Source organism: Eschrichtius robustus, chromosome 10 (genome assembly GCF_028021215.1).
Source record: "Eschrichtius robustus isolate mEscRob2 chromosome 10, mEscRob2.pri, whole genome shotgun sequence".
Classification (NCBI taxonomy): domain Eukaryota; kingdom Metazoa; phylum Chordata; class Mammalia; order Artiodactyla; family Eschrichtiidae; genus Eschrichtius; species Eschrichtius robustus.
This window is the reverse complement of record NC_090833.1, coordinates 13,951,964-13,975,945: the sequence shown is the minus strand read 5'-3', so window position 1 is coordinate 13,975,945 and position 23,982 is coordinate 13,951,964. Positions and strand designations below refer to the sequence as shown.

Genomic DNA, 23,982 nt, shown 5'->3' with positions numbered 1-23,982 from the left:
GGTGCTCCAGTATGCTGTGCTGTTACTCCTGTGTTCAGGCTGTCCCCTCTGCCTGATCACCCTTCTGCATGAGTGCTTAAGAAGTCTCCTTGGCAAGGCCTGGCGTCCCCGGTTGGAAGGAATCTCTCCTGCCTTGATGTCCTGTTATCCTTGTGCGTCACAGTCAGTCTCCTGTTTCTAGATTGTGAGCTGCTCGAGGTGAGGGATATGTTTGAATCCGTTTGGTCTCTTGCACTGGGTTTGGCAGATATTGATGTTTCAAGGATTATTATTGGCATAATAATACAAGGATTATTATTATGTTTCAAGGATTCATCTGAATTGATGTTTCAAGGATTTGAATAGCTAAAGCTTTCTGTATGGTCCACAATTACTTCCTAATTTATGGAGTTGGCAAAATCCAACTTTTTTTCCTTCAACTTTTTTGAGGTGGGACTAATTCCAAAGGAGGTTTTTCTTTCTATCTCTGGCCTTCATTGGTTCATTTTCTGTGCTGACTGTGCATTGAAAACTGTTTCTTGGTGGCCTTCCTTTGTCACAGTGTCACAGCTGACTATAGGAAATAGGAGAAGACAGGGACAAAACACCAGCCCTCTCTGCCAGGTACTGCCCTAGGTTCGTAACATTATTTTATCCTTACACGTCAATGTTATCCTCATTTTGCAGTTGAAACCTGAGGTCAGAGAGCAGGAGACACTTAAAGTAAGTGGCAGAACTAGGCTCCTAACCCAAGTCTCTGATTCTAAATCTGATGCTCTTACTGCCTCTTTCAAAGAGGTTGGATGTATCCCTTTGTAGGCCAAAGACCCAGAGAACCTGCTGTAGCCACCTCTAAGGAAGAGTTGTTTGTTCCTAAAACATCTGTGTGGTAGTTGGTATTGATATATTGCATTACTTCTCCCCACAGATCTGGATGTTGGTAATAATATCTTCAATTCTACAGATGAGGGAACGGATTTAGAGGAGTTTAATGATTTTTAGGGTCTGTGTGACTCCAACTTACATGGTTTGGCCACTCTACCACACTGTCCTCCCAGATGATGCTGTGGGAGCTGGGGCTAGGACCTGCATCAGGGTTTCCACGCGGGAATTCCTTCCCAGCGTTTCTCAGGAAACTTATGTTTTTTGATCCCAGAATCCCTGGGAGAGTCAGTTGAGGAAATGTGAAAAAGTAGTAAAATTTTATCTGTGAATACTAAAGCTTAAAAGCATAGAGACGTTGCTGGTTTGAGGGAATCCAGCTTCATCAAATAAAAAACTAGAGCAAGAAATGCTAACATAGAGTTGAAGACTAGGAGAACCAGGACAGGAGCATGTAGAAGAGAAATGGTTTCCACCTAGTCAGTCTTGCCTGTGATTGTTGGCATGTCATAAGAGGGTGTGTCTAGCCCTGTCTGCCGCAAACTGTGAGTTATTCTTGCAAATAAGATAAGTTTAGACACATAGTGTACCTTATACAAATCCTATGAGCAGTGTTCCAAGAAATAAGCTTTGGAAGCAAAATAAACTCTTATTTAATTTGGCAATTTTGACACATGATTTCTATATACTCTTCACCTCGTTAGGATATTTGAATGTTACGTTATCTGAATACTATCCAGTAATGTTCCCCGGTGTTTTCCAGCGTTTAAGTATTCCCTAGAGGCTGTGGTTCTTTCTAAATTCTACTAAGCTTAATATTCCTATTTGTTAATTTTTTTTCCCCAGATATCTGTAATAATGGGGAAAATATGAAGAATGTTCGCAGTATTTTAAGAATAAGTTATGATTTAGGGAATTTGTGAGAATTCTAATTTCTTGCTCCTAAATTCTAAAGGTAGATAGATGTGTGTTGTAAATTTGTAAACACTAACGTAGACCACACAGGAACAGGGACTCCCCAGCTTGGGGAGGACCACTGACCTCAGGAGGGTCTATAGGCCTGTTCACTGTAGAACTTGGACTAAAGCCCAGATCTCTGGATGCTTGGTGCCATTCACTTTTTATTCCGTTACACTGATTTCAGCCCAGAGAATAATCCCATCCTCTACCCCGCCCCAGCTCCAACTGTGGTTTTGTTCCAAGGGCAGTTATAAGGTTGCAGCAGAAAGAGTGGTAGGAAAAAGTGGGAGCTGTAGTTAAAGAAGATTTTTAGGGGCAGACATTAACACTCGGGGTTTAACATGCTACACTAACCTCTGAAAACAGAGTTCAGTTGAACTCACAGCCTTCACTTCCCTGTAGCTTTTTCCTATCCCTTCATGCTGCCTCTTTTTCTCTCTCTAAACTACTACCCCCGATTTAGAGAAGTTTACTTAAGGTGGTAATCCATCACATTTATATGTGAGAGGGTTCCCTCAATATCTGGGGTGCTGAATACAGCAGGGATTCTCCCAGGCATGTGAAGGGTGAGGAACTGGAGCAAAGGAACCTGACAAAGTAGTGCAGGTTCCAACCAGCAGAGCCAGGCCAGGAATGCACTTCAGATTTCTACAACTGTGTGCTTGCGAACTCTGAATGAAGTTTTACAGTGCCTGTACTTAAGCATCTTCACAGGGTCACATTCTAAATTCAGTCCCCAGCTTTCACTTCTCTGTGGCCCTCAGCAAATGTTTTTTGCCCCCATGGGTCAGGTACTCACAGAAAAAAGGTTCCACATCCTTCTGGTGGCAAAGGTGAGAATATTGCTGAGAGAATGTGGTGGTGGTAGGAGTGGCCAGAGAGAGGATGGGGTCTCACCATTCCTCTTCACCTTCCAGGAAACCAGAGCTAATTCGTCCTGGTACCCAATAGCTGATATTTCACTAGGGGAATGACAGGCAGTTTTTCAAAGTGAGCCTTTAAATTGTAAATCAGACACATTAATTATAATTTTAATATAACAAATGTTATTAAAAGCAGCAATTCAAAACCATAAATCTTTTCGAAGGTGCACAGGGTTATGATAAGGTCAGTTGGCAGTAATGCAGCTATTTTCAGGTATGAATGAAATGCTGGGGTGTGGAGTCGGTGTGACCTTGCCAGGCCTTCACACTGACCTCCAGGTGAGGAAGACACTGTCTCCCTCCTTCCTCCTCTTCAAGGCCAGAGCCTCTGGAGCTTGAGTAGAGGAGGTGCAGGTACACTGACAGGCTGTGTTCATCCTGCACTTTCTCAGAAGCCTGGAAGGCAGGCCTGGGAGGCTGCTGTGTTCTCTGGAGCCAGGCAGGAGGCCCCCGGTTAGATCTGGCCCCATATTTCAGGCAGCTGGGGGCTGCCTTCTCAGCTCCCCTTCCACCTGGCCCCAGTTGGGGGCTTCAGTGGCAGCAGCTGTGGAGCTGAGAAGGGAGAGAACTGGGCCCAACCAGCTTGTTCCTGCCTGGACCATGCTGGGAAGCAGAAGGAGGTGGGTGGGCTGTGTACAGGAGGTGAGGTCCCAGTTGAAAGGCACTGTTGGGGCTGAGGTTTGAGGCAAGGGGCATCTGAACTCTCTCAGGGACCCCCCTGAATGCCCACAGATGGGGAGGGGGTCAGCCTAATGGAAAAGCCAGCTCCAGGCCTGCTGCTCTCAGCTCATTGTTCATCCCCCTTCACCTTGCCGCCGGCAGCCTCCAAAACCCAGCCGAGCTGGAGCCCACAGCAGCAGTTGGCAAGGATGGTCCCCATCTGGTACAGCCCTCGCCCCAGTCAAGGCACTTCTTTCCAATCAAGTGAGTCAGTTTCTAATACCTCTGGAAGCAGCAAAAATGAGGGGTCTCCTCCCCCTCCCATTTTTGGTCTCCCTCCAGGTGGGTCTGAGTTTTAATGTTGGGTCTAAGAACTCTGTATACTCCCGCTGACAAAGGCTTCCCTTTGAGGGGACTTAATGACTCAGGCCCTTTAAAAAAATCCCAGCCTGCCCCACAAGTGATTGTCAATTTCAGAACGGGGCAGGGGATAAGGCAGAGGGTATGAGTCCCCCGTGCCTCCCTCTGGGGTCACAGCTGGTTCACGGGCAGGTGCTGGATGTTCACGTTGAGTTGCAGCACGTGGCCCCCAGAAGAGGGCCAAGGAAAAGCCAAGGGCAGGAGCCACGCTGGCACCCGAAGGAATGTGTGGCTGTGTGTGTGTGTGTGTGTGGTGTGTGTACACCTGGAGGCCGGGGCCCGTGTGTGCGCCTGGAGGTGAAAGCACACACGCAGATGGAAGCTTATGTGTGGGGGGTGAGTCTGGGGGTGGGAGGCAGAGGAGACAGTCTGAGGTGTAGCAGGACACGGCTTCCCTTCCTCCAGCCTCAGGTTTGCAAGGCCAGGCCCAGCTCCATGGTAACAGAGAGAGGGATGTGGCCAGGGGAGGGAACACGGGTCTCAGAAGCTGACGCCTGCAGCCTGCACTCTGGGCCTTAATAACTGGGCTCTGGTGCTGGTGCCTTCGGAGGCAGAGACCCAGCCTCCTCACGCCTCAGATCCTGAGAGTCCCAGGGCCTCTGCCACACAGGCTTTGCAGAGGCATTCTCTCTCCCACCCTCACCACCTCTTCCCAAGGGCAGAAGGAAAGGCAGGAAAGTGAGAGGGAAGGGCTCCTCAAGGCATCCTCTTACCCACCTTCACCCAGTCTTTCTCAAAGGTTTCTGTTCTCATTATGTGGGCCCTGGGATGGGTCAGGTGTAAGGATGTCCAGTGGAGGGTTGGGTGTGTAAACACACACACCCAAAAGGGGAAGGAAAGGTAAAGGGACGCACTGGGGACAAAGAAAGACTCGGGCCTCAGGAACAGGCCACAGAGCCAGCAGGACACTAATTCAGAGGAACAGGTAAACAGTTTGAGGGAGTGTGTGGAGACACTGAGAAGTAGCCAGCGGGACCTCAGAGACACAGGCAAAGAGGTGGTGAGCCTGAGGAGGCCGGAGAGCAGAACGGGCACAGCGGAGGCACAGCCCTGGCAGGCAGGCAGGCAGGCAGGCAGGGCTCTGGCCAGGCACTTGCAGCTCCGTCTTGCTTCCCTCCCCCACCCCAGCCTGGAGAGAACTGGGGAGCCTCTGGCTTCCGCTGTCTCCCCTTTGGTTTCCAGGACTGCTGGCATCCTGTGGGGGCTGGTCAGTAAGGGGTAGTCCCTTCCCACTCCACCAGGTACTGAACCTTGCCCTCGGGCGTGACCCTCCGAGCCAGCACCTGGTACTTCTCCCCACAGGCTAACCGCCCGGCTGCGCCAAAGTAGTTGGTGATGGATGACTTGAGGTGGGACAAGGACGAGTCATCTTCACTGATGCTCTCGAACGTGTGGCTGTCGATGCCCTCGTCGGGCCGCTCGGGGCCTGAGGCCCCCTCTGCGCTGCTGTCGGAGGGGCAGCGTCCACCCAGCTCGGCCGCCCGCCGCTTTGCCCGCAGTGGCATGTACGCTTTGGCTGCCAGCTTCCTCTTGCGGCTGCCCACTGTCCGTCTGCACCGGAAGGGGAGGAGGAGGACGACGGGAATGAAACGGGATTATCCCACCAAGTCCCTGTCCCTGAGCACTCCGGGCACCAGGCCCTGGGCACCGATGATCCCCCTGGATCCCTACAACAGCCCTGAGGAGGCTCCAGAGGAGAAACCACCAGCCGGGGAGTGGCAGAGCCCGGATGCAAACCTAGGTGTGTCCAGCTCTAAAACCGTGTTTCTTACGTTGAGGAGCTCAGTGTTGCCTGAGTCCAGGAGCACCGTCCTCTGCGCTTCCCGCAGCCACGCAGTGCAGAGGCCCTGCTTACTCTGCCTAGTCCGTCACCTGCACTCACTGTAGCTGGAGGCGTCACACAGGGGTAGGGATGGGGAGACAGACATGTATCCCCTCTCCTCCCCTCTCCCCGCCGTCTCCCCTCCACAGGGACAGAAAGGCGGAGGGGGGGAAAGAAACACACACACAAAAGAAGAGGTACACGTTCACAGGTACTTCGAAACAAACCAAGACCCAAAGAGCTAGTGAGAACCAAAGAAATAAAAGAAAGTACAGAGGCAACAGCAGAGAAAGATGTCCGGAGACAAGACACGCTTCAATGGGCATTACATCGGTACTTTCAATTCTACGTTTTGCAAGGGCCTCAAGTATCCTAAATACAGTTAAAAGAGCCTCAGTTAAAAAGTTGTCTGTGTGCTTTGCAGCACCACCCTCCCTTTGCTGCTGAGGACCAGCTATTGCCAAGCAGGCTGTACCCTTAGCTAGGCCTCCAGGGATTTCTGTCCCCTCTCCTAGTCCTTACACTTTGCAGGATGCCATTTCCCCTCTACCAGGCTCTTCTCCTTAAAGACCCACAAGACAGACACCAGGTTCAGACAGCCAAGAACCAGGGTCAGGGGACCCTGCAGTCAGAGGCACAGACATTGCAAAATCATGGCAAACAGAGGCCAAGAACCCCAGAATGGAAGGACCCTGGATCTGAAACTGCCCAGCAAGAGGTGTCACATAACCTGTAGCAGGCTGAGGAGCAGCCCGAATGCCCACAGCTCAGAACCGGATGGTCCCAGACCCTCACACACTTAAAGGCGGCCAGGTCCTGAGACTCAGATGCACGGAGTGAGCCACACATCACAAAAGGGGTTGGGGGCTCTGGGGGGAGCGACGGAACTTGAATCCATCGTGCTGGGAGGCTAACCTGGAGTCGTAGGAAAGGCTGGTGGAAGCGGAGCCGGAGGTGCTGGCAGCGTCAGTGGAGTCCACGTCGGAGAAGAAGGTCTGGCCTGAGCTGGCGCTAAGAGGGAGGTGAGGGTGAGCCAGCCGCTGATCCTCAGCGCCCCTTGGGACCTCCCAGTCATCTCCTGGTCCCTCTCACGTGCATCCTTCGTCCCAGCCAAAGCCACCTTCCCACTGAGCTTCCCGCCACCACAGCTGCAGTGGCACCTCCTCTCTCCTGAACGTTTCCTACCCATCCAGCCTTCAAAGTCCAAGGAGTCACAAAAGCCTTCCCTGACCGCCCTCCCCTGGCATTAACATCAGCACTGTGACAGTCATTAGAGATGATAACGAACATGATCCCAGGCGCTCGTGCAGCACCTTACAGGCCGGGAGTGCTTTCGTGCACAGGATTTGGAGTCTCCTAACAACCACGCAGGACCAGGTGAGGAGGTTCAGAGAGGTTAAAGACTTTTTGCTAAAGTCACACAGCTGGCGATTGCTAAGGAGGGGCTGGAGCCCAGGCCTGACTGACTGAAGCCCTTGCTCCCTCCTCCGTGCCTACAGGAAAGCACGAAACGGCCTTTAATAGTTCTGGAAATAAAACGATGGATGCAGCCCCTCCCCTTGGGTGTACCAAGCACGAGGCTCTGTGGGAATACACAAGGAGCATCCGCCACAGCCTGGGGAGGGTTAGGGAAGGCTCCCTGGAGGAACGTGAATGTGGGGTGATCGCAGCAAGTTTGGTATCAGGCGTGAGGCAAGGAGAAGTGGGAGAGGTAGGGAGGGCTGGGCTCGGCAGGCCTTGAGCGCTGCCCTGCGGAGCTGTCCCCGGGAGCCCTGCAGGCTTACAGCGTGGGTGTTAGGCTGAAAGCCCTAATGCAGACAGACCTTTCAGGCAGCCTTTTGCAATGCAGACCCTTTAACTCAGTGACCCCAAGGGAGCTTCCCCTCCCTCCAAAGGCTCTCTGCTTCACATCTTCCAGGGCTGGAGGAATGGTGGTCTCCCTGCTTGGTTCCATCCCAGTCTCCAGAGCAGACCTCTCTGTCGGGTCCCTCACTGTTACCTTTTTAAACTCTGTATCTCATCCAGCGTGAAGTCAAATATGCTGGCCAGGTGGTGGTTGGTGCTCCAGGCCGAGGTAAAGTCACTCTGTGGACACAGGAAGGAGGGGTGGTCAGCTGGAAAGCATCACTTCCACCTTCCACAGCGCCCTCCTCCCCGCTGAGGGCCGCACAGGCTGCGCGGGGCCAGCTGGCCTTCTGAGGGTCACGCTTGTCACTTCCTCTTTTTTCCTGTCCTGACCAGGGAGCCGGGTCATGTCAGTTCTAGTCCTGGCTCTGTCTCTGGCCAGTTGTCTGACTGTCCCATCTCTGGGCTTGAGTTACCTCAACTGCAAAAGGTGGCTAGTAACCCCTTCTGAGCTTCATTCACTCTTAGAGGTGTCAAGGGGGCGCGGCAGAATGGAATGACAGTTGTGAAGGTGCCTTATAAATGGTCCAGGGGAGACAACGTCTAATGTTACTGCCCACAGCGAGGGCTTCAGTGAGGATGCAGGGCTACTGAAGAAGGCAAGAATGCTCTGGAGCCCTGGCTCTGGGCTGGGCTCTGCCACTGCCTGAGGTGTGACCTCAGGAGGGTCACTGCCCTCCTGGGCCCTCAGTTTCCCCACCTGGACAGTGGAGGCAAGGATATTAGCTGCCCTTGCCCAGCCCCGCTCTGGGTTCTTGGGAGAACTTGGGGAGATAAAGGAGGAGTCTTGCAGTGCCTGGCCCTTCCTTGTTTAACCAGCTGTAAAAGGATCCTTTCGGGGACGTGGGAGAGTCCCCTGAGCCTGGGGGACTTAGTTTTCTGCACAGGAATCCCTAGTATGTGCTGACCCTGAGTGTGAAAGTGGAGAGTGAGAAAACGAGAAACTAACACTGGGGATAGCATCTTCCAGCAAAAACTTTGATCTTTTTCTTCTATAAACTCGCCTTTTCTGCTGCTGGAATTCATGAGGCAACAAACTGTGGAGACAGAAAAGGGAAAGGGTGGCCCAGTCAGAGCCTGAAGGCCCAGAGGGTGGCCCCGAGAGAGGAGTGGCTGGGCAGGGGTGGGGTCACAGCGTGGGAGTGGGCACAGGCTCTCCTTTACAAGGAGACCTGGGGAGGGGGGGTGTCCTCTGGGGCAGCAGGTATGCGAGGGTGGTGGGGTATAGTGGGCAGGCAGGAGAGGAGGTGCCTCTCCTGCCTCGGGCATCCAGGTGCTCTGCCCCCCACCCCCCGATGCCAGGAAGAGGGCGCTGGGCTCAGCCGGGAGCGCTAGGGACCCCTTACACACTGACTGCCCCTTGACCTCTCTGCCTCAGCCCTAAGCCAGCAAGACTGGGTCCCGTGATCTGGCTTTCCCTCCAAGCAAGGCCACAAGGGGCTGTGGCTGAAGGAGCGGGGACGTGGGATGAGGTCCCGGCTCAGCCACTGACTGGCCGGTTCAGGGTGCCTCCAGCTGGGACTAACTGGCTGGAGGCCTGCCTTGATCACTTGGATGCCACCACACAGCCCATCGGAGGGGGCTGCAGCTGGAGCCGGGAGCAGAGAACCCGAGGTCGGCTGCGGCCCCGGCCCCGGGGCCCCAGGCACTGACCCAGGCTTGCTCTTTCCTCTCTTACGCAGCTCAGAGGCGCCGTTCTCAGTGGGCACCAGGCCCTTGTCGGGCAGCAGCTTCCCGGGGGGGTTGGGCGGGACGCGGATGCGCAGGCGGAAGATGCACTTCTTCTTCTTGATCTCCTTGCCGCAGAGGAACCTGGGGGTGGGCAGGGAGAGGAGAAAGCTCTGGAGCCTGTCCGTCCATCCTCCTGGGGAGGAGAGTCAAGTGTTAAAACCTCCCTCTCTGCCTCCCAGGACCCAGAGCTAAAATCCAGAGTGGCCCGTGGAGACACTGATTCCTCAAAGCCTGTGGGATCAGGGGCTCCAGGTGGCGGCCGAGAATGTAGCTGGTGGGTCCTCCCTGTCCTTCCTTGTCTTGTGTGTGGTTCTTGCTGCTCCTCTCCCTTTTCTTCTCTGCCTCAACCAGCCCCAAGGCCTCTGCCTACAGGAAGCCCTCCTCCAGCTCCCCGTGGAATGCTATGGTCAAAACACTGGATTCCACACCGCTCTGTTCTCTGCTCTCCCCAAGGAGACTGAAAGCACCTCCAGGCACTTCCCTCACCCTTTCATCACTGGCTGAGCTGCCATGAGGCTGCAGAGGTGACTTAACCACAGTCCTACCCTCAGGAGACTGTCTACAGAGAGGTCAGGAGGCCCCATGTACTCAAGTAGAGGGCTGTGTCTGGGCCCCAAACCGTGACAAGATGAAAGAGAGAGTGGATAATTCTGTCTAGAGATGTCTGGGGAGGTTTCACAGAAGCAGGGAGCGTGTCTTATTCATGGTGTCCTCAGTACCTACACAGGGCTGACACAGAGTAGTTCAATAAATAGTCATTGATGGAACAAATGAATGAAAGGCATTGAAGAGCGTCCTAGGTGACGAAAGAGTGTGAGCAAAAGCACTGAGTAGGAAAGCAAAGGGTTCAGAATGGCTGGCGCCCAGAATAAATAAAGCAAAGGGTCCGTGGCAGAAGGTATGGGCAGGCTCTGATCATAAGAGGCCTCGAATGCCATGCTAAGGAGCTTGGGCATTCTCCGTGGTGGTAGCAAGGGGCGTGCCAGCTGTGTGTTCTGAGAAGAACTCAGTAGAGTGGATGGGCAGACATGGGCTGGGGACAGGTGATGAATCCGTGCTTCAGTGCCTGGCCCAGAACCATAGATGGCTAGTGCAGGGGAGACCTCAGAGAGCAGGGGTTGCAGCCCCCTGTGGAGCTGAGTCCAGTATCAAAATGTGTCTGGCTGCTGGCGTGGTCAGGGGAGGCATCCCAAAGGAAGCGGGTGCTCCCTGATCTTGAAGGACGGGTAATATTCATATAGTTAAAGAGAAGTGGAGGGAGACCCAGGTGGGAGCATAGCTTGTACAAAGGTTACGAGGTAGGAAGACGCTTTAACTGAGATCCAACCTGTCAAGGGGCCCACAGCACTCCCTCCCTTCCCTGCACGCACCGGCTTTTATAGCTGTTCAGAGCGTTGAGGAGATGCGGTCCTCGGTCCGTCACGGGGGTGCTGGTGAGCTACCGGGGGGCAGGGCAGAGGACAGTCAGACCTGGCACATGGCATCTGAGAAGGCCTCATCCCCTGTCCCCACCCTCCCCTCAATCTCCTGATGCTCTGAGTCCTCCAGGTGAGGACCACTGACTTGTTCCATGATCTCAGACAAGGCTTTTCACCTCTGAGCTCACGTCCCCATCTGTAAATGAGGAGAATAACTCCTGTCCTAAATGTATCAAGAGCTTTAAAAATGTCCATGCCCTTGACCCAGTAATGCTGCTCCACGGAACCTGTCATACAGACATGACACACAAATAAAGCTTCATGTACAAAAAAGTTCACCGCATCATTTTCCTAATGATGGGAAAGAAACTACGTGCCCAACAGGAAGGAAACAAGTAAGTAAACTATGGTGGAAACCATGCAGCCATGAAAAATGCTGATTAAAACCTCTTTCATAACATGGAAAAGTATTTATGATGCAACGTAAACTGAAAAAAATGACTTAAAATTGTGTATACTGTCTCTTTGTTTTGTATACAGATTCATTTTGTATTATTTTTTAGATTCCACATACAAGTGACATAATATTTGTCTGAGCTACTTCACTTAGTATAATATTCTCTAGGTCCATCCGTCTTGCTGCAAATGGTAATATTTCATTCTGTTTATGGCTGAGTAATACTCCATTGTATATATATACCACATCTTCTTAAACCAATCATCTATTGATGGGAAATTGGGTTGTTTCCATGTCTTGGCTATTGTAAATAGTGCTATGACCACTGGGGTGCAGGTGTCTTTTCGAATTAGAGTTTTCATCTTTTCTGAATATATGCCCAGGAGTGGGGTTACTGGATCATATGGTAGCTCTATTTTTAGTTTTCTAAGGAACTTTCATTCTGTTTTCTATAGTGGCTGCACCAATTTACATTCCCACAGATTTATGGTTACCAAAGAGGAAAAGGAGGGGGAAGGGATAAATTAGAGGAGTATGGGATTAACAGATACACACTACTATACATAAAATAGATAAACAACAAGGATTTACTGTATAGCACAGGGCACTATATCCAATACCTTGTAATAACCTATAATGGAAAATAATCTGGATAAAAAATATATATGTGTGTATGTGTGTGTATATATATATGTATATACACACATACACACACATATATACATATATATGACTGAATCACTTTGCTGTATGCCTCAAACTAACATAATATTGTAAATCAACTATACTTCAATTAAAAATTGTAAATACTGTATAATCTAAGCCATATAAAAAGAAAAATAGACGTAAATGAGAGGATTGAACTATGTGCACCTATGTGTGTTAGCAGTGGATGTTTCTGAGTGGTGAGATGCAGGAGTATGGATGGTTTTCTTTTAAGTATACTTTCTTACACTTTGAAAATTTTCTACCAGGAATATGTACGATTTTTTAAAATAAATCAGGAAAAAAATTATTAAAAAAATACCAGCTTTACCTATCTTTTAGGGCTTTATAATATGTATGCCTTTTATAAATTATCAAACACTGTAAATGAAGATGTTACTATATGAAGAACTTCTGCCGAGCATAAAGGTTACTTTAAAAAAAAAGCCCTATTTCACTAAAGGATTTGGGGCAGTCAGCAGAGAAGATGCCTCACTCTGGATGTGGTGGAGAGGATTCAGAGGGTGTCATTAAAGGGCGCATGGCCCTGCCGTGGAAGTGGTTGGGGAAGCCCTGGCTCAGCTCTCCACCTCTGACATGCTGAAAGTCTCTGGTTTGTGACTTCACTCCGTGAATCCCAGCTCCCAGACCCCTGGTGATCTCTTCTGCTATTCAGAGTACGACCGGCAGAGGGCAGGCCCACTTCACTTTCCATCCTAGCCAGGTAATCTGGGGTGGGTCACACATCTCTGTAGGGAGATCTCCTCCAGCCAGACTCGACCCCCAGCTCCCTACAGCTGAGCTGGTGAGGCCCTAACCCACCCACCACCAAAGCCTGGGTTAGGAAGCTCCTTGCAGGGAACAGGCTCAGATGCCTGGACTCAGAGATGCAACGGCTCAAAGGCTCTGGGTCTTTGTCCCCACTCAGCAGCCCTCACGGACAGCCAGTGTTCCTGAAGAATTGTGCTCAGAGACCCAGATCCTGGTGTGGCGCTGTGTGACCCTGGGCAAACCTCTCACCTCTCTGGACTTAGGCAACCCCACTGTGGAACGGATTCTCGCCATTCTGATGTCCCATGGTCTTGCATACCTTGCCAAGCTGCAGGAGCTCCCAGTGGTGGTTGACAAAGGCCAGAATCTCCTCAAAGTCAAAGTACTTCTTCTTGCTCTGCACCCCCAGGTTGTAGAGGGCCAGGTGAACCACATCGACCCTGGGCAAGGGTGCAAGGAGGCGGGCCCAGAGTGAGGTGGCAGCCTGTCCAGCCAGGGCTGGAGCATCCTGGGTCCAGGCTGAAGGGCAGGGGCAAGGCTGGGACCTGGTGGCTGGAAATGGAATTGTTCCCAGAGGGAGGAGGGAAGGGAGAAACTGGGAAGGGACAGGAGCGGGCCTGGGCCAAGCCCCACCCTCTCACCATCGCAGGGGCAACCTCTCGATGTACTCTGGGCCCTGGTTGCACACGGAGCAGAAAAACAGGTAGAACCTGTGGGTGGTTGAAAAGGGGGCCTGTGGTAGGAGCGGCTCTGACACCCCACCCTGGTCCAGCGCCCTCACCCCCCGCCTGCTTTCCCATAGTCAGCACTGCCCTCATTCCCTCTGAGGAGGGGATAAAGATGGGGCAGAACAGGGACCAAGAACTACTCCCCTACCCCTTCTAACCTGTACCTCAAACCCTTTCCCAAATATCACTGCCCTGGAGTGTGGCTGAGTTCAGACTGAGCTGAATTAGGCTGGGCTGCAGGGACCACCCTCTTCCCCTCTGCCTGACACACACACACACACACACACACACACACACTCAATCACAAACCACGTGAGACACCAAGACACACACAGTATCCTGTTTGACACACATAAGCCTTCCACTAGCTTAGCCCCCCTGGTTAGAAGCCAGATCAAGTCATCCATTTCCCCCATGCCTCCTCCAACAGTCCCGGTCAGGGCTGGGGCAGGGCCTGTGTCTCTCCCCCTTCCCCAGACACTTGAAGCATCTGGGGCTTAGGGAAGGTGGGGCTGCAACTGGGGATGTGGCCCAGCGTGTCCCTCTACTGGGAAGGCCTCCTCACCCTGAGCTGCCTCTGTAGACAGGGACACACTGTCCCAGCCCCCCACTGGGGGTCTAGGGCCTGGCAGGCAACCTGAAGGAGTTGCTGCAGCTGCTGCCCCCCTCCCCCCACCTCACCCCCAAGGCTGAGCCAGACCAGATTAGCACCTACCGGTCTCCGAACATCATGGGCTCATTGAGACACTGGGTGCAGGCCTCGTGGAACCACTGCCTGCACCGGTAACACTGCAGCATCCGCAGGTACCATCTGGAGAGCCAGAGGAGCCAGGGTCAGCCAGGCCCACACTCCCAGCCAGGGATCAGCCTCAGCAACCTTTCCCAACACAAACTCGCCCTCCAGCGGGGGAAAGGGAAGAGAACTCACAGTTACTGAGCACTGGGCTGTGCCAGGGGAAGCCCTGCCTGGCAGCAGGGCATAAGCTATATCATTTGATCTCACCATCTGGTCAAACACGGGCTGCTGTCCACATTTTACAGGTGAGTCAGAGGTTAAATAGCTTGTTCAAGGTCACTCAGGAGGCAAGTGGTGGATGGTGACTCAAATCCTAGCCTCCCTGACTTCAAAGCCCATGCTCTTTGTGCCACACTGGAGCCCCCGTCTCTGGTCTGTGCCTCACACACTGCTTCCCAAACACTACTGATGGGGAAAGGTTTGCCCTGGAGACTTCATGGGAGAATAAAGGCTCCTATAAGCCCCTCACCTGGTAATGTATCTACCCTATCACAACCATTCAGCAACTACTCATTGAATAAGAATGAAAACCAAAAAGGTGTTTTCTTAATTAACAGTCAGTGCTTTGTTCACACCTTGTCAGGTGTGGGCCTTGGACCACCTGCATCAGAATCACCCGGGGTCCAGGTTAAAATGCAGAAGATTCCTTGACCCGTTCCAGGCCTACTCAATCTTTGGGGTAGCCCCTGGGAGACACACTTCTGACAATCACCCGAGCAACTCTGCCCAGTAAGCATTGAGAACCACCACCTCAATGCTGCAAAGGTCTCTATAAGCATTTCTCCATCTGTTATCCCAAAGGCCTCAACACCCACGGAAGGATGATGGGGCCAAGGTTATTAATCCCACTTGAGAGATGAAGTACTTCAAGTGATTTGCCCAAATCACCCAGCTAGGTCGTAAGCACAGCCTCCAGACCCCTAGTGCTTGTCAGCAGAACTTGGGGATGAGACTCAGGACTTCAGGGTGTCGGGTAGGCTGTTTCCTGAGGGCAGAGGTTCCATCTCTCACTTCTGTGATTCCTCCCACAGTGTTGGTGCAGTCAGCCCAAGGGAACAGGCTCAATCAGCCATGGCTGCATGGAGGCCCAAGCCACAAGGAAGAATCAATCAAAGACTCCCATCCTACATATAGTCAGGGTAAGAACCCCCTCCACAGCGTCCCCAAGGTAGTCCCCCCAACCCCTGCTTGCGCACCTCCAGGGAAAAGGACCTTCCTATCTCATCAGCAGCCTGTCTCACTGACTCTGGCAACGGAAAGGTTTATCTCAACGTCCATGCACCAACAGTAACAGCTCACACTTGTTAAAGCGCTTACCAAGTGCCAGGCACTGTGTGAGCCTTTACCTGAATGACCTAATTCACCCACCGCTCACAACCACCATGTCGCGGGAAAACTACGATGAGAACTGAGGCTCAGGGGTAGCACAGCTCTAAGGGGCTGGGAAAATTTGGACACTGGGGGCCAGTCTGGTAACCACTCTTCAATACTGCCTTCTTTTCCACGGTGCCCAAAGAAAACACCTCCACTCCCCCGCACCCCCCTGCGGAGAGCGCTAGCCCTGTGCTCTCGAGCCCCGCGCGCGCTCAGGTGCCATCCCCGAGGCCTGAGGGAGGATACGGGCTCTTCCCTGGGGGTCCGGCTCCCCCAGCCGGCCGCGCCTACCCCGCTTCCCTGGGGCCCCGCCCCGCGCCCCGCCCCTCGGGGAGGCCCCGCCTCGCTCCGCCCCCGCGGCCTTACTCTCCCGGCCCGCCGCAGTAGCAGTAGCATTGCTGCTGGTTGGTGCGGTGGGGCGAGTCCCACTCCAGCTCCTCGGGCTGGTAGGACAGCACCATCTTCACAGCCTGCAGGGTCCTGGCGATGGCGCCCTTCTTCAGCGCGCCGCCTTTCTGCGGGAAGATGAGGGCCGAGTTACCCGCGGGGGTCCCGGTTGGGCCACACGTGGCTCCCTATCAAGGCTAGTGCCGACCAGGTGGAACAAGATATTCCAGTGTAGTCAGAAACGCACAAAGCCTCTTCTCATCAATCCCAGATCCATCCCCTCTCTATCCCCAAGGAGCTGCATTTTCAATAATATTAATAGTAATAAGCACAACAATAAAAGTAACAATAATAACCAACACATATTGAGAGTGGGCGCTTACATGGATTTTCTTTCTTAATAGTAAAGCACTATTTGTTGGGGGCCTCCTACTCCTGACACCAAACCTGTATCCATTTAAAGAGTACATTTTTTTTTTTTGGCCGCACAGCATGTGGCACCTTAATTCCCCCACCAGGGATCGAACCCACGCCCCCTGCATTAGAAGTGCAGAGTCTTAACCACTGGACCACCAGGGAAGTCCCCAAACCTGTATGCATTTAACAGCCAAGGAAACAGGCTCAGGGAGGCTAAGGAACCTGCACAAGGACATACAGCTTGTTAAGTGGCAGTCGCTGTCTGCCTCCAAAGCCAGGCTCTGTGACCAGGAGTGAGGCCCGAGCCCAGGGAGTCTCTGGGCTTCCAGACTGGAGGATGGGGAGAAGCAGGGTGGGAAGGATGGAGGGCTCACCCGCACAGCCAGCGCAAAGATGCAGCGTCGGCAGAACCAAGGTGTGAGCAGGGGCCGGTCGGCACTGCCCGCTATGGGGATGTGGCACTGCTGGTGGTAACCTATGGCAAAGGAGAGGGGGTGAGTGCCCACGAGGAAGCAGTGGCCCGAGGCCAGTCAGCCCAGAGGCGGCAGGCTGGGGAGGGCTGCGGCAAGTCCTAGGAGCTGTGTGCCTGCCAGCTGCCAGGGGACTGGCTGGTGATGTTCACCAGGCAGCCAGGCTGGTGTCCAGGCAGGCCACTAAGAGCCAGCGTTGGCCCAGTGCGGGAAGCACCAAAGGTCTGGCTTCAGCCTCTGTGCCCCATCTCTCCTACCCATCCTCTCCACCCACGGGGGCTCCAAAGTGCATAACTTCTCTCACTTTCCAGAAGCCCCAGCTCTCCCCAAGGATCACCTCCCTGGGCCCTCATTCGCAGAGACTGGCCCCTTGTCACTCTGGAGCTCCAAAAGAAACAGGAAGCCAGCTAAGGCGCAAGTGGTCTGAGGCGATGCAGGTCCCGATCCAGTGGTGAATGGGGACCCACAGGTCTGGGCCTTCTTCATGCCCTGCTCATCACACTCACCCAGGCCACACTTCCCACAGATGAGGATCTCATTCAGTGGTCCTGATGTCTTCCCCAGGCAGATGTTGCACTTGGGTTCCTCTCCTGGAACACCAGCTGAAAGAAAGAGGCCCTCTAGGGTCAGGTCGGGCTCACAGGAAAGAGCAGTTTTAAAATTACATTCCAGGTGCTGAGCCTCTACTGAGTGCTGGGCTCCATAGGCCAACTCACTGAATCTCCCCAACCAGTCTGAGCTGCCTATTACCATTAGCCCATTCTAAAGATGGGGAAATTGAGGCTCGGAGAGGTTAAGTCCCATGCTCAGCTGGTAAGTAGGAGGGGGGGGATTCAAACCCGCAGCTATCTGACATCAAATTATTTGTCCTTTTTACCACATCATGCTGCCTCTTCTGCTTAATTTAACTTGATTTGTATAAGTTTTTTATGTTAAATAATTTTTTAAAAATTTTATTATGGAATAATAACAGAACGTTACAATGAAACTCCACGTTCTTATCAACAATCATGAACTCACGACCAATCTTGTTTTGACTATATTCCCACTCACTTCCCCACCTCCTGTATTAAATATTTCAGTACATATCGCTGAAAGTTCAGGACTCTAAAAAAAAAAACTACAGCGCCTTTATTGCACCTAAAAATTAAAAATAAGTTCTTAATATCAACAAATTCAGTTAGTGTTCACATATCCAATTGTCTCAAAAAAGTCATAACAATTTTAAGTTTGATCAATTGCTTTTAATCTACAGGTTCCCTCTCCATCTTTTTTTTTCCTTTGCAATTTGGCGTTGTTGAAGAAATATGTACTTATGACTAAAGGGTCTGAGTGAATAAAGTAAGATACATTTTGATGTGTGTTTCTGTCTCATTTCCCCTAGCAGACGGAAAGTTCTGTAAGGGCAGAAAAGGTATCTGTTCATCTCTGTGTCCCCAGGACCTCTTATGGGGTGTGGCACATAACACGTGTTCAAGACATGTTTGTTGAATAAATGGTCTCTTGCCTCTTATCCCTGAATATGCTCCCAGGAAGGCAGGACCCACTGTGGGTCGCAGTTAAGTCTTCACTGGCTTAATGAAGTGATGGATCAGTAACTATAGCGTGCTCAGCCTTATGCTCTCATCTTGGGCAACCCCAGAGGGCTGCTGTCCTACCTGTGAGGAGCAGTGATCTAGCTGGGGAGCCACACGGTTCCCCAGGTGAACACTGCAGCACCTCCTTGGTGCCTGGCACACAGTGGGCCTTCTATTCAGGGTGTGCTACTTCTATCCATGGTTTGGACTGTCTTTCCTCACCAGCTGGCTCCTTCTGCTTTCAAAAAGAAGGCAGCCCAGGAGAGGAGACCCTCGTTGCTTTGGATTTTTAAATAATACCTTTAGGGTGAGAGGGGCTTGGAGAAGCATCAGCCTGCATTAGCCACAACATCTTGGAGAAAAAGGCAATTTGGAAGCTCGACTAACTGGCTGGGTTCTGTGGCCTCTGCTTGGCAGGCTCTTGAAATCATCTCTTACGGTAACAAATTCTTCAGAAACAGCCTCCCTGTAACTCAGCAGCACTGGGCTAAGCATTTAACCACACTGTGAGGCCAGTACGTTCAGTCTCCTTTTTCTCAGATGAAGAAACAGGCTCACAGAGGTTATGTCACTCACCCAAAGATATGCAGCAGTAAGTGGCAGAGCTAGAATATCTTGGTCCGAGGAATACTGGACCCTAAAACCTGCCTCTTCCCCACATACCGCCATGTCGGTTCTCCTGTTAGAGCATAAATGGCAAAAAAAAAAGTCTCTTCTCTCACGGTAACTCTGATTGGTAGTGGCTGCTTGGAGCTCCATGTTGAAAATATACAAGTGTTGTGATTGATTAGTGATGTCTGTCATGTACATGGCAAGGGAGAAAGGTGGCAAGAATGCCCCCAATCTGTCATCTCTGTAAGACAGTGTCAGCTCTCTGAGGGCAGGGATGGTACCCAACCCAGCTCCCTTTCAACTCTGAAAACTGGCCCAGCTCCATCCCAGTAAGTCCATCATCACCTTGCCTGGTTCATATCTGCTTGTTTGGTCTTTCCCCCACGGAGAGAGCTGGCCCAGCTCCATCCAGGTAAGTCCATCATCACCCTGCCTGGTTCATATCCGCTTGTTTGGTCTTGCCCCCATGGAGAGAGCTGCCTCCCTAGTTTTCTTACCATGCTGATAGGGGACACTGTGCTTATACCGAAAGGTGACAATTCTGATTGCCTGGGCCCTTCCCTGTTCCCTAGCCCCAGAGTGACCCAGAGCTTTGGGCAGCAAGGAAGCAAACACAGGCCTGGGACCCAACCCTGCTCTCCCAGCACCTCCCTGAGCCACTTTCTCCATCTGCCTGCCTCCCTCATGAGGTAGGAGTACGCAAGGGGATGATAGATGTCATAAGTGTGTTTCCACATAAATGTACAGCTGGTAATCCGATCAGCACCTCAGGTGCGCCTGGGGCTCCAAACACAAGGCCAGATGCCAGAAGTTAGAGACAGAAGGAGAGAAGGAAAAAATGGAGGGAGAGGCGGAAAGAGGATCGGGGGTTGGGTGGGGGGGTGGGGGGTGCCTGAAATCACAGGAATACTCACCATGCTGTATGTCCTTCCACAAGACCCAGTATTTGGAGTTATCTTCAAAAGTTACAAGGCAGCTCTGCTTAGAACTGCTGACCTGAGGCAGAGAGAGGGAGGGGCAGTGTGAGACAGTAGCTGGGGAAAAGCCACTTGAACACGGTCTTCCTCTCCCATTTCTGTCCCCACAGGTCAGAGGGTTTAGACCTCTCCTTGTGCTGCAAAAAGGAGAGCCAGGCTAGAAGGGGAAGGAGGATGGCAGTTCCGGAGGTAGTGCACACCCACTCACTGGAGTTGTGCAGTCAGGGACTGGGGGACGGCAACTTGGCGGGAACGCCGAGGACAGAACAGGCCAGGTGATCGTTTGTGATCCTCTCCAACCTGATTTTGTTTTGTTTTGTAGGCTCACAGAGCACTTTTCTAAAGATGTTGACCCTAAGGATGGCACCTGCTTTTGCAGGCTCCGCCTCCTTCCACTTTCAGCTTTGGAGCATAAGGACAAGGCGGGAATTTCCCAGCAATCTCCCACCCTCCATCACTGGTCTGAGGCCGAGACCAGAGGATGAGCAGAGAGATGCTGAGCCTGGGAACTGGGGCCAGGGAGGAAAGGTTTACCCTCTTGATCTTCCCGAGATAATACAGTCCATCTGTCCACCGGCACAGCACATACTGGCCCTCTGTCAGCTTGGACATCAGGTCTTTGAAGTTGTTCTTGGCTTTTGCCAGGGCCCCCTTGTTGGGGAGGTGGCTGGTGGCACCATAGGAGTCCCGAGTCCCTGGGTCCAGACCTCGATTCTCCATCAGCTTCCACTGACACTGGAAGAGAAAGAGAAAGGGGTTTTTATTCCTTACTTCAGGAGAAGGGGAAGGAAGGAAAGAAACAACCATTTATGTAACCTGTGCTATGTGCCAGATGCTTTTATCACCTCACTGGATCCTCCTGACAATGCTGTGAGGGAGGCATTATTATGCCCATTTTACTGGTCAGGAAACTGAGGTTTGGCAAGGGGAAGTGGCTATGGGGTCAGAGGCAGAGCCATGGTCCATAATCAGGCGAGCTGATTCTAAGTCCTGCTCTCTCCCCACCCATACCATGCAGCCTTCTACATAGAAAGGCTCTCTCAACCAACCAGGGAGCAAAATCTCCCTGCCCAAGGGGGCCTGAACCTCACTCCCTGGCTTCACAGCCAGAGGTTTTATCCCTAAAGCAAACATACTCCGTGTTCTCTAAGTGGAGGACCTTCTCCAGCGGAGCAGCGGGGAGTTCTCAGACCCCTGACCCCTACCCTGAGAGCTGGCCAGAGAAAACTCACCTGGAGAGGAAAACTCCTGGGTGGCTTGTGAACTGGTATAGACTTGGCCATCTGTGTCTTCTGTAATCTCCTTTTCTGTTCTCAATTATGGGATGATTTAATGGAAACCAATTCTGGGACATTTAAACTCACTTATGCTTTTACTCAGATGCAAACCGGCTCCAAGCAGTGAAGTCATTGCCATGCCAACCTCTCCACATCTGTCTCTCACCATCCTACAAAATGTGCCGCTCCCACTGCTTTCACTTCTTCCTGCTAATGGTACTACTATGGTCCCCAGACCCCCAAGCATCTTAGATTTCTCCAACCGATGAGTTGCCACAGCAGGCAAGCACAGTGACTTCTGGCACCCTACTCCTCTTTTCCATCCCCCTGTCCTGGTCTCAGTTCAGGCCTCATCTTGCCTGGGCCATTCATTCATTCAATAACTGTTTCCTGAGCCTTGTGCCCACTCACCTATGCTGGGCACCTGGGATTCGGAATGGAACCACCAGCGCCCAGTGCTAAACAGGCCACTCCCTGTTTCCTGCCTCCCCACCAGACTCTTCCTCAGGGCCATCAATTCCCATCTTCTTATTCTCCCAGAAACCTTCTGTGGCTCCCCAGTACCTTCAATGGCATTCAAAGCCCCCCCACGGCCCCTTCCTCCTCAATCTGGGCTCACCTGGCTCCAGGCCCCTCCACACACTCTCCACTAAGCCAAAAACACAGCATCCCTCTGTTCCCTGCACCCGCTACTCTGGTCCCCTCCTCCTCTGCCAAGGCGCTGGGCACCTGGTGTTATGATTACCTGTAGACAGGGAGAGAGTCCTGTCTTTTTCCCTGTAAGTGTGTGTGTACTCCTGTGAGATTGTGTTTGATGTCTACAGCCTTATGTCAGTGAGCATATGAAATGGAATACATGTGTGTGCATGTCAAGGGCCCTGGGGCAGGCAGGGCCTTGCTGGGGTCTTCACTCTCCAGATGGTGGCGCGGCCACGTCCCCTCTTGCCTCCCCCCCCCGCCCCCGCCCCTTCCCCCCCCCCCCCCCCATTCCTCTCTTTTCTCCAGGGCAGACCGCGCAGGCACCGGGCAGGGTGTGCAGTCCAAATCTCTGCCTTCTCCCTGCCACCTGGCTCCCGGGCGCTGCAAGGTCCCTGCCCGCCGGGCCTGGGGCCCGGGCCCGCGGCAGGTTCACAAACTGACACTTCCTCCCCCGCCGCGCCGTTGGGAGCAGGCCCGGTCGCCGCACCCCCCCTGGCGGGGCGGGGGCCCTCGGGTGGCGGCCCCCCCAACCGCGCCTCCATCCTCCCGGAGCGGGCCCCCGCGGGCTGTGATTGGCTGATTCAAACCCATCTGCAAAGAAATGCCTGTTTGCGGGTTCCCATCGGCGTCCAGTTCAAATCCGCGGCACCCGGATCGCGGGGCCGGGCGGGGGCAGGAAGCGAGGATGATTCATGCGCAGGGGCCTCTCCCAGGGCGGCCGTTGGCTTTTTTAAAAGGGTGTTTGAGAGGGGGAAAAAGCTTGCAGAAGTACCCCCTTCGGGTTCAAGCACTCCTCTCTTTAGTCGCTCCGACGCCAAGCCTCCCCCATCCCAATCCTGCCGCAGCCTGACTTCGGACGTGAGCAAAATCCCAAACGCCCCCGTCGGTCTCCAAGCCACCCCCCCCCAACACACACACAACAGGAAAAAATAAAGATTTTAGGCACAGGACTAGCGACCTGTCACACACGCCCCCCAAAGGCTCGGGGACCCGGGCGGGGCTCCCGCCACCCCGCGGACACCGTTCACCCCTCTCCACCCCCCAGGCGTGCGGCTTCCCAGGGCTCCAACGCCCCCGGAGGCGTTTGACCCGCCAAAGTTCAGGAAATTTCCAAAAGAGGGATGATTGCAGGGAAAGGCGAGTGTGGCGGGGAGTCCCCCGGCCCGGGCCGGCCGCCCGCAGCGCTAAACTTACCGCGAGGCTGCGTGTCCGCCGGTCCCACTTGGAGTCTGGCCACCAGGCGCATCGGCGGCGGAGGTGGCTGCGCTCGGCCCGCGGCTGCCCGGCCGAGTGTCCGCCCGTGGGGCCGGGGTCGGGGTCTCGGCGGGGGCGGGGCGGGGCGGGGGCGCCGCGGGGAGGAGGGGGGGCGGAGGAGGAGGGAGGGGCCGGGGCGCTCAGGAAGGGGCCCCCCGGGCGCGGGGCGCCATCTTTTTCGCGTTTTCCCGCGAATTATTGACGTCCCGCTTATGTAATTAGCGGGGGCCGCGCCGGCCTCGCCATTGGAGCCCGCGGCCGCGGGGCCCCGCAGCACCGCCCGCCCGCCGGCTCGCCCGCTCCCGCCCCCGGGCCGCCCCCGCGCCGCGCCCCGGCCTCCGCCCCCGCCCCCGCCCCCGCCCCCACGGGCGCGCATCCTCCGCCGCCACCGCGCGCCGGACGCAGACAAGCGGCGCGAGCGCACACGGACGCGGAGCCTGCGCCCCGGCATGACCGCCCGGCGGAGGCGCAGGCACAACGCGGGCACACGAGGAGGCGCGCGCGGCACTCCGAGCCGGCACACACTTGTTGAGGAAACACAACTCTGCGCGCAGGGCACAGACGTCAGCTGGCACAGACACACAGCGGGAGGTGCAGATGCACACGGACTCCCTGCGTAGACACAGACCTAGAACAACCCAAACGGGATTCGCACGACAGAAACACACAAACATCCTGCACTTGCGGTGTAGAGAGCACACACAGAAACAGATCCACAACGCGCACGGCACAAACACAAATTCACAACACATGATACACACGACACAACACACAATAAAGA

At 53.6% G+C, this 23,982-nt stretch overlaps 1 protein-coding gene across 2 annotated transcripts; it reads right to left on the bottom strand.

Moving 5' to 3' along the window:
- Positions 1-4,929: 4,929 nt before the first annotated feature.
- PHF19 (PHD finger protein 19) lies at positions 4,930-21,762 on the bottom strand. Of its 2 annotated transcripts, XM_068551894.1 has the most exons (15): positions 21,204-21,760; positions 20,506-20,706; positions 19,909-19,990; positions 17,312-17,407; positions 16,710-16,810; positions 15,898-16,046; positions 14,077-14,172; positions 13,275-13,343; positions 12,953-13,073; positions 10,653-10,720; positions 9,205-9,363; positions 8,501-8,588; positions 7,646-7,731; positions 6,562-6,657; positions 4,930-5,375 (listed from the first exon to the last, which is right to left on the bottom strand). In XM_068551894.1, exons 1-15 carry the CDS (start codon positions 21,252-21,254, stop codon positions 5,033-5,035), a joined length of 1,806 nt encoding a protein of 601 aa, XP_068407995.1. In that variant the 5' UTR covers positions 21,255-21,760; the 3' UTR covers positions 4,930-5,032. The 2 variants fall into 2 exon arrangements, with proteins under 2 accessions (XP_068407995.1, XP_068407996.1); XM_068551895.1 differs by lacking the exon at positions 4,930-5,375 and having other exon boundaries at positions 6,571-6,657; positions 9,230-9,363; positions 21,204-21,762.
- Between the last annotated feature and the right edge of the window lie 2,220 nt (positions 21,763-23,982).